This window comes from Temnothorax longispinosus, chromosome 11 (genome assembly GCF_030848805.1).
Source record: "Temnothorax longispinosus isolate EJ_2023e chromosome 11, Tlon_JGU_v1, whole genome shotgun sequence".
In the NCBI taxonomy this organism is placed as follows: Eukaryota; Metazoa; Arthropoda; class Insecta; order Hymenoptera; family Formicidae; genus Temnothorax; species Temnothorax longispinosus.
Window position 1 is genome coordinate 3105733 of NC_092368.1, and position 12548 is coordinate 3118280.

At 44.8% G+C, this 12548-nt stretch overlaps 2 protein-coding genes across 3 annotated transcripts in view; one reads left to right on the forward strand and one right to left on the reverse strand.

Annotated features, from left to right (window-relative positions):
* Positions 1–12548, reverse strand: part of LOC139822486 (peroxisomal membrane protein PMP34) — a 223599-nt gene that overhangs the window by 146019 nt on the left and 65032 nt on the right. The window lies entirely within an intron of this gene.
* LOC139822483 (uncharacterized) overlaps positions 1–12548 on the forward strand; it is a 161062-nt gene that overhangs the window by 91777 nt on the left and 56737 nt on the right. For both annotated transcript variants that reach the window (XM_071794228.1, XM_071794229.1), the window contains exons 2-4: positions 3607–3707; positions 3799–4028; positions 6133–6326. In XM_071794228.1, the coding sequence (XP_071650329.1) occupies positions 3607–3707; positions 3799–4028; positions 6133–6326 (525 nt within the window). The remainder of the gene's footprint in view (positions 1–3606; positions 3708–3798; positions 4029–6132; positions 6327–12548) is intronic.

Genomic DNA, 12548 nt, shown 5'->3' on the forward strand with positions numbered 1-12548 from the left:
ATGTCGTTGATTAGTCGCTTGAGTACGCGCACGGAGTACTCGTTAGAGCGATTCTTCGGGATCCCCCGGACGTTGATACCACCCCCGGGACTTTTACTCTCCTGGCTGGCGCGCGGCGCGGCGTCGCGCCCCTCGACTCCAATTAAAACTTTACGACTCTCGCGGCGGGATGTTGAATAACTGAAACCGCGCGTGCTTCGCGTACGTGGTACGTCCCGGGGACGCATTCCGCGATTAATTTGTGTTTCACGCGTCATTATTATCTTTACGGTAATATTTGCGCGACAAACCCGGGGACCGGTTCATTACTCGCGCGACGACGATAAACCTCAGGGCTGATTGTAACTTTAGTTCTGCCATGCTTGGGCGAACGTTCCGACGCGACGCTCCTCGAGATTCATTCCTTAGGCTTTTCCTTCCGGTTCCGCGACGTCAGCTAGCGTCACGTCTATTATATCTATATTTTGCGCACATCAATTGTTTGCTGTAAAAGTGATCGAAAAGATATTTTCAATTTTTTGTCATTATCGAAAATGGTTTAAAGATACGAGATGCGTATGCGATTTCGATAGAGATTGCTGGAAAACCGGCGAGGATAAACGCTGCTGATTTCTGAGATCAGAGATCATACTCGATGTAATCCACGATGAGGCGATCCCGGGAACGATTCAGGGAAAAGGGATCTGCGCGTGGATATTGTTTGTACGTAACTTACATATACAGGAAGGAACAAGGTACAAAGCGGCGGTTCCACATGACCCACGACCTCGCCTCTAATGAGCGGCAAAGCTTGCGGCTATTGTAAGAGAATCTCCTCCTCCCGCGTCGTCTGAGGGCTTCTCTCCGTTTTCTTCGTGCTCTGCCCTCCACCCGAATCCTTTCTCCGGCCTGGCCGTGCTCTCGTACGTTTAACTCGAATACAATAAGGCAGAAGAAAATTCGATCCTCCCTGTGATTCTGCATGAAGGCGCATTTATCATAGCTTATATATGCTAACTTGCTCACGGCTACAAAAGGAGATAAAAAAATATTTTCCTGCAAGAATTGATATACAAACTGCGTCGGAATCTCCGTTATTTTAACAATAAATTTTATAATCAATTTTTTTTTTTATAATCGAGCTCCTTGTGCTAAAATCAGTGCATTATTTTAGGTTTTTTATAAAAAACCGAACTAAGAGTTGTTACCTGTCGACACTCTGTATTCAATTCAATAAAATGTTTTCGCTCGATTCGCGGTTACTTACATCAGATAGATTGGATGTTTTAAAGGATAACGTCTCCGAACCGCGATATTTCGCGCAGAATCTCCGCGAGCCGCGATGACCGCGTGGTCATCGCCAAGAGGAAGATCGGTGATTCCACGAAGCGATCGGCGAGAGGAAAAAAAAGGATGAAACGCAACGGGAGAGAGAGACGACCCGACCCGAGCGAACCCGCGAGCTCGCCGCACCGTTCTTGTCGAGCGAATCGACGGGCGCGGCGAAGGGGAACACCCTGTACATGCCGACGACATTCCCGAAGTGCAGCGCGCAGTTTTTCGCGGCTACCAGTGCAGCGAGTAGCCTGTGACGAGCGAACGAGTGACTCAGAGGCATCGAGGTAGACGCAAGGGCGAAACAACACGCACGTGCTCCCTCGCGTACGCGTCTCTACGTGCATCCATGTACACGTGTATACGCGCGCGCGCTCCGTTCGTGCGTGCGTTGCCGTACGCGCGTGTGCGCACGTACGCGCGCCTGCGGCCGGATCGCGCGGAGCGATCGCGGAGAGGAAAGGAAAAAGGGAGAAGCGCGAGATTTATTTGCCCGAATTTCGATGACCGCCGCCGTTGGCCGCGCCGCTTCCGAAGAATGCATCTCGCATTCGGGATCTTTCGCGGAATATGTCTTACGGTGGATTCCCTCGAGAAGGTTCCCCTCGAGTGCTCGATCATCGCTTTTCCGAATTCGATCCCGCCCGCCACATCTTCAATGTCCGCTTTGCTTAAAGAACGACGTCAAAGACGAGAGAAAATATTCCAAAAAAGAGTTTTCGCGACTTACATTTGAAAGTTATATGTATAATTGTGATACATTCTAGATTTAGAAACGTTTTAACCATCTTATTGGCGCGCCCAGTTTTAGCCTGAAAATTTAATAATTAATTATTATCAGGGGACTTGTGGTCACTATCCCGAGCTGGATCGCAACGATATCCGATAAATCAATATCCGACCAACGATCGCAGACGTGCGTCTCACCGATGATATATCGTTTTGTCGTGGATTCTCTCGAATCGGCGCTATTAGGCCATCGACGTCGCCGATGCTTTTTGTGGGGGGAATCACGCGAGGTTCACCTCGCGTGTCCCATGTGTCCCGTAAACGATGGCGACTAGTACCGCGTTTAACTAATGTGTCGGACCGGTTAGGAGCGTATTGATCAGAGACCGAGGCTAGATTTATGTCGGCGAATGATTCACGGCATGTGATTTACAGCGGATTGTCCGATGCGCGCGCATACTGATTGAGCATTTATGCCGCTCTCCCGGCATCGTAATCATTTATTGGGTTAAGGTGAAATTCTCCTTCTTCCCTCCTATCGAAGGGTACATTCGGATTTATCTTTCTTCTACGGCTTCGTGGCACAACGTTTCGATATGCAAATTCACAGAATGGAAGATTCATCTTTACGGAAAGAAATTAAAATTGATTTGACAGGAAATATCATGTCGAAATACCGCACAGATTTCGAAATAAACCTTGGGCTTTATGTTACTTTCCTCTCTACGTGACGTATTTACTTTTTACATTTCCTGAAATTTGATAAGTATAATTTATTGATGAAATTTTTCGCTCTCGTACAATCGTTACGGAATGGAGAAGTTACATACTCGATTCGCGGCGTTTATGTAAAACCACCAGGCACCAGTCAGTGCGGTTACGTTTTAGAAAGCGCGTTCACCCTAACGGCGTCGCAAAAATCGCGTTTCCGTCGCCGATCGGAGTATTCGAAAGTCCCTTGGGAGCAGCGCTTCTTGTTTTTCATCTCTCGCTCTCTTCGATCCTCGATTACGAAGGCAGGACACGCGTCTCGCGTAGAATGTCGCCGTAACGAAGGGGCCTCTTCTCTTTCTCTGTCTGTCTCTCGCTCTTGTTTCCTTCCGTGCGTCCTCACGAGGATGTGCTCCTCGAGACCGTCCTTTACCTCCTCAGCATCCCACCGGGTGATCCCTTGGTACCGATGAACGTTTAAATTAGGCAGAGAATCCTTCGGAATGCGCGAAAGAAACGACGAGACCGGCATTCCGCGAGGTTTTGATACGCCTTTGGGCGTATCACGCTCGTGGGGCACTATTAGCCCTTATGCGGCAGAGGAATGACTCTTAAGGGCCCGACCCGCGATCCTTCGCGCCGCGGCTTCGAAACTTACACATTTTAAATCCTGTCCAGCGACTAGCGACTTGTTCACGATGACATCACCGCTTTACTATATACATAATTATTTTTCTTTCTTTATATTTATACTTCGTCATGCTATTGTGCATTTAGATTTGTACTCAATTTAATAATGTATGCACTGTGTGACTTTAAATTAAAATAACTTTTTATTCCCTTTGGTTGCAGAGTCTGGCCACAGGTTGGACAGCGGCTCCCCGTTTTGGAGGATTCAACTTGACCAGGACCTTCTGGATACCATCAGCGCGATCTATCCAGAGTGGTTTAAGGTAAGGCCTATTTTACCCTTCCTTCACGCTGTACCAGAATCGACATACTCGTTGAACGAATGCGGGATAACGAGGTACGCTCCTCGTGCAGGATTACACTAACAGTCGAGCAGCGTCGACGTCGTCCCCCACGTCCTCAAGCGTTCCCGGCGCGCAATCCTGCAACGACAGCACCGCCGTGGTCGTCGTCACCGAACGCGGCGGTGAGCACAAGGTCGCCAAAGGCGACACCAAGTCCAAGTCCAAGGCGAAAAAGGCGGACGGCCATAAGGATAAGGACCGGGACAGGAAGGACCCTAGGCGCGACGCCAAGGACGAGAGGTGAGATAATTTGCGTGTGCTGCGCCGCGCCGTATGTAGATTACGCGATGTAGGAAGGCAAAAAGCGTGACTCGCCAGGCTGGAGGAGGCTCAAGTTATATCTACCGAATATTAATAAAACCTCGTGAAATAACGAAATGGAGGAGAATAATCTGAATCGCGTTATCACCTTCTACCAAGACTACTTTCCACGCGAGTATAACCGGTATGCACGCATCCCGCGTACAAACAGAAGTAATAGACGAAGTACGGCGTGGTCCCGATCGCGCGCTGGACGTAAGGCAGGCCGTTATCGCGATCGAGAAATAGACACGTCGTCGCCTCGGCACCTGTCTTGATTATTTTAACAAGCTCCGCGGGCTCCTCCCCGACGCTTTGTCGCGCGTTGCCCGCGTCATTATCTCGGGAGACGTTATTTCTATTAGCTCGCCCCGACCTTGCAGAGACGCAGCAGGAGGAAGACAGCTTGCTAAGTAGCGGGTTATCGCACGAGTCCGGAAAATACCTGAGATCTCGCGAGACTCGCAGGAATTTTAAAACGCGGACACTTCGATCTAATAATAATATTTTAATGATATTAGCACTTTGACTGCCGTGTCACCCATATTTAAGTGACGCATAAGTTTCCGCAAGGTTTTTTATTTATTTCATTAAAAATAATTTTAGTATTTAAAATATTTTAGAAATTATTTAACAGTCAAAAGTAATATTTAATTGTAGTAATATTAAGCAAGAACTGCACAAAATGGTAACATCCCGACTTTTATTAATTAGATAAAATATCTGAGTACTTAATATTTGATTTTAAGTAATAATTAAGTCGGAGTTTGACTAATATTTTTTTATAATAAATTCGTTAAAAGATTTTTTTTTTATTGCTTAAGTAGGAGATAGCAGTATTAGTTCTCATAGTCTTCTCTGAGCGCCTCAATTCGCCGCTGCGAGTTGCGAGATCGCGCGAGATGCTAGGGCCGCGCCGAGCGGACGATTAACCCGCAATTTAGTATCAGTACCGCGTGTAATCGTTACGCGAGAATATAAACGCTCTTAACGACCGGCTTCCTATCTCCAGCTGTGACGAGTAATCTTTTCTCGGAACTTTCCCCTCGGCATCTTAAACTACCTCGCCGGATCGTTGGCTCTCTCGACGCTTTAAAATCTTTAATCGGCTCGCCAACTTCTCTACATATGGATTCCGCGCGAAGCGCCGCGCGCGTAATTTTCCCTGAACTTTTAGTGAGATAAACCGAACGGGCCATATCTTTTGCGTGACATTTCGCTCGCGACGCCTCGTCTATACGCTCGCGCGTACCATCTGGATCCGCGAAGCTCTCACGAACCCATCGTCAGGTCCATCGAGATAAATGTTTTCACCCTTCAATGACCAACAACGCTTCGTTGTTACCCTTTTGCCGCAGAAAAAGCGTGACTCCAATCTTTTCTCTTCTATTATACCAAGATTGTTCGCGAGATGCATCATGTAACGTTTATTTTAACGATATTTACGTCGTGTTTATACGATATTTGCTTTATCCGGGAACGAAAATTATAGGAAGAAATACATTTGTTCTAAAAATATCGCAGAAACTCAAAATATTGTGGAAAGAATTCAATTCCTCGTAACGTTAAATCTTTTTCCATATCAAAATAATATTGTTTATATACTTTGAATTTGTTCAAGCCGGAATCGGTTCGTGGAAATTCTCGACGTGGAAATGACGTATTATTTCTAGATATTTTTAGTTTATTTAAGATCGAGTAGACTCGCGGGGATACACACTCGAGGTATAAACTATCGGACGTAGATATAACTTGACGTCTGACGTTTCTTGCTCGGTGAAGATTCGCCTCGCGCTCGAAGAGAAGGAAAGAGCAACTGTTTCCGACTTTGCTTTCTGATGAAAACGTCGTATACGATCGAGTGTCGATTGATCCGTCATTCCGTCATTCGCGACAAAAACACGCCGCGAAGGACCCGGGGTCCGAGATTGACACTCGAGCTTCGATCGGCAGGCTCGCTCGGTCTCCTCGAGCCGACGTATGAAAGATTAATTCACAAAACGGCGACGTTTTGCTCGTTTCGGTCCGTTCTTCGGACCTGCAGGGACGCTGGAAACGGTAAGAAAGGAACGAAGCCCTCGCCGCAGCAGGATAAAGCAGCGGCGGACGCGGCAGGAAGGAAGGCCGCGAGTGCTGTTCCAGGATCGGAATCGAAGATGGCCGAGGGCAATCAGTCGCCGCCAAAGGCGGAGGTCGACGATTCACCCCTCCAGCACGCCATGGATCGCAACAAAGAATGTGAGTACACATCTCTTTTCAATCCCAAAAATATTAATCTAGCGTAAGAATTTCAAGAAGTAACCGCCTGTGTCGGCCAGATCTTTTACCGAGTTTGTTCAGAGAAACGGGTGTTTGAATCTTTTTATTAAGTTCTTCACAGACACAATGTATATATTTTATTTTCTAAAATTATAATATGTTAGGTATCATTGATCAGATTGCATATCAGTCAATAAAAATAAATGGAAATGATAAAAATCGTCCACGATTATGTACACTTTGTGTACATCAAGTTCCGTATGCCGACATTCGCTATTCCTTCTTGCAATTCGCTTTAACTCTGTCACCGTTTCTCGCGGCGCATCTACTTCCCCCGTTGTAGAAACGGAAGTGTCGCTTCTCGACGTCCGGAATAACTGATGAAAAGACCTAACGGTCCCCCGTCGCGACGATCGCTTCCGATCGAATAATCGCGCGCGGGGCATTCGCTATTATTATGCGATGCAGTCCGAGTGCGATGTTGCGTGCTCGTCGTCGCGGTTACACACTGCGATGTTATACCGAGGTACCGAGCACTTCCTCGGAGAAGGCGCCTATAATTGAAGGGGAAGGCGCGCGGTGTGATGGCTCTTTTTAACATTCGCGGGCAACTTGCCATTATCCCACGGCGACTGTAATCATCCGCTCGTTATTCGGCGCATATAGCTCGCTATGCGGCCCTCGATTATCGATTCGGAATCCGGCGATTTTTTATCCAATAAAGAAACGGCTCGGAGCTTTTATCGTCGTGCAAAATGCAGCTCACTGGCCCATTCGCCATTTCCGCTATACTACTACTACTACCGGCGCCGGCAATCGGCCGATCGTTCCTCAAGCTTAGATCCCCGTTTTGTATTCGGAACGCGACTTCCCACGGGCAGGATAAAAGTATCAGTCAATACTACCGCTATAGTATTCGATATTGTCTTTTTTAAGTGAGAAACACATAAGCGAATAATCGACAGTATCTCGATAGAAGTGTTTTAATTTTGTATAGGAATAATTTTTTTATTGCTATAAATATAATTGTTATAAATATTGAACTTTATATATAATAATTTTTCCACACAGGTCTTAAAAAACTGTAAATTTAACTAAAAAATACTCTTTACAAAATATCTGAGATTAAGCCTGAGATGTTCTTGATATACATCGAATAAATGAAAATGATTTTAAAAAGATTACCCGAAAATAAGCGTGTAAATATCACTCGATGCCGCTTTGAAAACTTCGCGGTGAGTTTCTTCCGCGATGAATCAAACGTGTGCCCAGTTTTTTCATCCACGAATTTCGCGGTGTATAACATATATACGCCGATTCGTCGTGGTTGACTTCCTTGTTAAAGTTACTGGCCATCGCGTGCGCAGTCTTTAGAACGTCATTTTGTCGCGTTTATCGATCGCCTTTTTCTGTAATTACTTGCCATCAGACGCTCTTGAGGCGCTCTCCCTTCACGATCTCCGCGAAGGACGCGCAACGAGAGCACACGCAGCACGCCTGAACAACGTGTATAATACGTACCACTTTTAACGAAGAAACACAATATCCCCGTAGACGGCCATGAAAATCAATAACAGCCTTTTGAAACCTTTTTCAAATAAGATTTTAAAAGTCCCGCATTTCGAAGTAGTTTATCATAAGAAACGTAATTCTATAAAATTGAATGTCCATAAAAGCTTAAATAATCATATTAATGTTCGAGATAGCTTTCTTTTACTAAAGGAAAAGCTACGAATTCATTTTAAAACATTTAATAGTAAATTCCTCGAGAATTTCCCGATATTATCACGGGCTGTTTGGTGAACGAATTTCGATCTGTACGTTGCCCGATCACCTGTACGTGTGCACACACTGTGAAGTGTGCGTGCGACTGTCTACGGGAAAGAGACAGAGTCGGGCATTCGTGCAGACAGGTAGGTGCAGATTCGCGTGTGAGGGCCGTGTACACGCGTGTATATGTATAATATACACACGAGAGACAGGAGGCGTGCCTATTTATAACGGTGATATCATCGCCGATTACCTACGCTTTCGCGTGGACAATCGTAAATTCTCGTAGCAGAAGGGTGCAGGTTGGATGCGTTACCAAATCTCTCGCGATCTTTCTTTTTGTTTCTTTTTTTATTGTCCATATATAATACATGTATAATTTTTATGTGATTATTGTCTCTATTTCTTCGATATCTCAATCACACAGATTGAATATAATTAAAAGGGACATCTTGAATAATCGAAAATTAAATCTTCCTTGTCTAAGAACATCCTTTCTTACTGGCTTTCACGAACTAATTTTATTAATATCTGATCACAGTTGCAATATTATATTTCAAGTGAATAAAAATTATATAATGAAAGAAAAATAAAAGAAAACTTGGAAAAAATAAATTTATCTCTTATTATTATATTTTTTATAAGTATTGCAAGTAATGTTTACTCACAATATTAAGACATTGGTAAGATTATTAATTAAACAAATTATATTCTTTACTTAATTCATATCTATGATCGATTCTCCATTATCCGTATTCTCGTCGATTTATTTCTTAATTGTTTTTCTTTATTTCTCTGAGTTTGCGCGATTTACATAACTTACGAAATTTCAAGTTAGGTCGAAAAGGTAAAGATGTGTCTACACTCTCAATCGTATCTCTATTCCGTAGCGCAGCAAAGCGACGTAATGAATCTCTTAACCGCTCAGTCGCGGGTGTATCGCGTGTACTTGAAACGCGAAAGTACGCCGGTCGCCGATTATGCCGAGCTAATTATCGCCGGCGTATCTCGCCCTAAACGACGACGATGCATGCACTCGTTATACCGGTGCGCGAATTTGCGCGCTCGTTTCGTAATGGGAAATTATGTCAGAATTATGCGCCGTGCATGCACTCGGAGAGGCCTCCTTTCCATCCTGCAAAATCGATAACCTCGAGTAGCTCCGCGACTGCTTAATGAGACATCATTATTAATAAAATGTCTCACGCGACGAGCTCGTTTAGTCATTACAAAAATTAACGCGTTTCTCTTCTTTTTTTGACAACAGCATGGAGATTCGCTATTGTAGATTCTTCAAAGTTGAGTCCTTTTTTAAATTCATAAGCACTTGTTAAAAGTTTTTAGTTATATATTTATGTACTTTATTTATTTTTAAATTCTCCGAAAGCAAGAAATACTTCATGAATAAAAACATATTATATCCTTAACCTATATTTATTAAACGATACCATAAATTAGCTTGCATCTAAGATTTCAAAATAGTTGCTCTGCATTTAAAGATTGTGAAATTCTAATTTTAAATTCGCCAGTGAACGACGAGAAAAGCGAAAGTGCGAAGCATTTTCGTCGAAAACAAATGAAACGAATCGCGCGGAAACGAATTTCAAGACGAATTTCGTGCACTAATTGACGCCAGTGATAATTAGTACGAGACGTTTCGTGGAATTCCGTGTAATTAAAAAGAAGATCCAGCTTCCTCTTCTCCGTAATCCCGCATCGCGATGGCGGAGACCATGCCGATCGTTACGCTTATCTGCTCCGTATCTGTACGAGCATCGGCACGATATGGACGACAAATATATCTCAAACGCGCGCGCGAGCGTCTTAGGAGAACTTTACCAATATTCAGTCTCGCTTCTTACCTTCCGTACGGGTACCGCGCGGCGACCTTCGTATCGTTGCATTTATCAAGGCGGCGATACATGGCCGACGGGTACTAGTTAGCGTACCGAAGAAAAATGTGTTATTAAGATAAGACGCTCTCGGCGATTTATGGCAACAGTTACGTACAGCTACAAAGATAGTTCCGTACTGTTAACTACGCATGTTTTTTTACGTTTTCTGATTCTTGTCTCTGTACACGTTAACCTCTGATGAAGATTAGATAGTCACATCAAGTAGCAAATTATGCTCGAATTATGGACCGTGATACTCCGCATCCACTTTTTATTGATTGTTCGCTACTGACGCGCGGTGTCTCCTTGTATAAGCGAGTTAACTTAACAAGACGGATTTACGGGGTCGTGTCTTTGATGCCGAGCGGTGGATTAAAATCTAGAAAAACCGATTCGATCAGCACGTACCCGCCGTTCGCGCTTTTTCATCTAAACCGTCCGAAAGCGCCGCGCGCATTACCGCGGCGAGTCGACCCGGTTTGCGGATACACGGTGCGCCTTTACTGGATTTAATTATATGACCGCTCTCGTTGGTGACCACTTTGAAAAGTCCACCGGCGGCCAATTACGCGACTCTGCGAAAACCGCGCGTTTTTCATCGCGCCGCGTAAACGGCCCCCCTATACGCAACACAATCGCCCGATTTTCGAGGATCCGCGGCAGCGACCAACGATGACGACAGCGATGACGGTGAAATTAATTAAATGAAAAGCAGGATCGTAACTCTCGGCTTTTGTCGGACCGTAAAACCGGGCCAGCAACGCACTTTTACGGTCTCACCGAGACGCGAGGCGATCCTGAAAACATGCTCGTCACCGAAGTTAACCCACTTCGTATGCCTGCAACCCTCCGGGTGAAGTGTTTTGCCGAACAGGCGTTGCGTGAGTCCTTTAAGAATTTTAATGACAGACCGTGCCTCTTTCTTCGATAATTTCAATAATAACTTGGTTTACTGCTTTTTTATTCTATTTCAGGCCCGTATTTCATATTTTCGTTAATCTCAGTTACTATTAGTATAACAAGATAAAAAGAAACAAAATTTTAGATGTTTTTACTATTTTCGTCAAATATAGACTTTTCACAAAGCGGGGGCAATCTTGTATTTCGACTGTAAACGCGCGTGATTTTCCCGTCGTGGAAGGATCGATCTCCGGCGTCATACTTATAAATAAATCGTGCTTTATCGTTGCATATTCATACGCGCACCGTGGTGCCCCGGGTACTCGTGGGCGAACCGGATCGGAATATGTCGAATCGGAGCCGTTCCGTGGCCAGAAAGTATGCATTGAAATCGGCGAGTGTGCCACGCCGTGACGCCGCACGGCGCCGACGCAAAAATCGGCGCGAGCGCACGCGCGTGCATGCAGGAGATAAAAAAAAAGAGAAGCACAACTCGGTGGTTGCGCGCACGGCCTACGCACGTAACACGTTGCCCCGGCCACGTGCCTTCAAACGGTCGAGAGACGATTATTTCCCTGCGCGGCGGTTTGCCACGATTTTATAACTTTTCGCGCGCGGTTATAAAAATCGTAATATCGACAGCGCGTCATGTGTGTAACGAGCGCAAGTAAACTTTCGCAATCTGTCGAATGACCGTCGTATATTACGAGCAGTAATATTTTATTTATGCATGCATATTTTAAGGGACGTAAAGATTAAAAAAAAAACGAGGTCCGGGTTCAAGGTTTGTCCACCAATTCAGATATTAATATTTAAATATATAATATTTTATAAATATATTGCAGAGATGAGTCGTTTTTTATTTATATGCTAGAAGGATGCAAAATGAATTATAAAATCGAATCCATCTCGTATCATTGGTTTCCAAGATTTAAAACACTATCGCAGCTAAAACGCGCGAGCTATCTTACGAATTTGCAATCGAGTCGCACTCGCGAATCGAGACGCGACAGCGAAAAAGAATGCGTGCATCGAAACGGGACGGCGAATTAAAATTCAGCGGCCAACGGCGACGGAAAACATCGACGAGAGGAAGGAAGTGGCGTTCGTTAGTATTCAAGGCTGGCCACGATCGAACGGCCGCGAGCAAAAGCATGATCGGCAAAGAGGAAGAAGACGAGGGGTAAGGGGGAGAGGGGGCGAAAGAGAGGGATCTCTTGAGCCAAAGAACTCCGGTGACCGAGTGTTAATGTTAACCGCCCGCCACTGCTCAGAATTGATTCTCGCTCGCGATGCCCACGCATAGCGAATTAAACGGGACATCTTCTCTTCCTTCCGCGAGCGATCGTGCCCGGAGACGCCTAATTCGATTGTCCGCCGACACGCCGATTAATACGACGCGCTCGTCGCGCTTCATCCACGTCTCATCTTACCAATTATCTCTACGCAGCGAATACGATACCATGTGTGTAATAGGAGATACCTATAATTTCACCATAGTTAACGTTAACAAATTTACAATCGTAGTTGACGTTAATAAAATTACATCGCGTTTCATTTGATATTTAATATTTCAATCAATATTGCTTGCCTCTACAGTTCAAAACAAATCGTAATAAATTGTAACAAATAATTA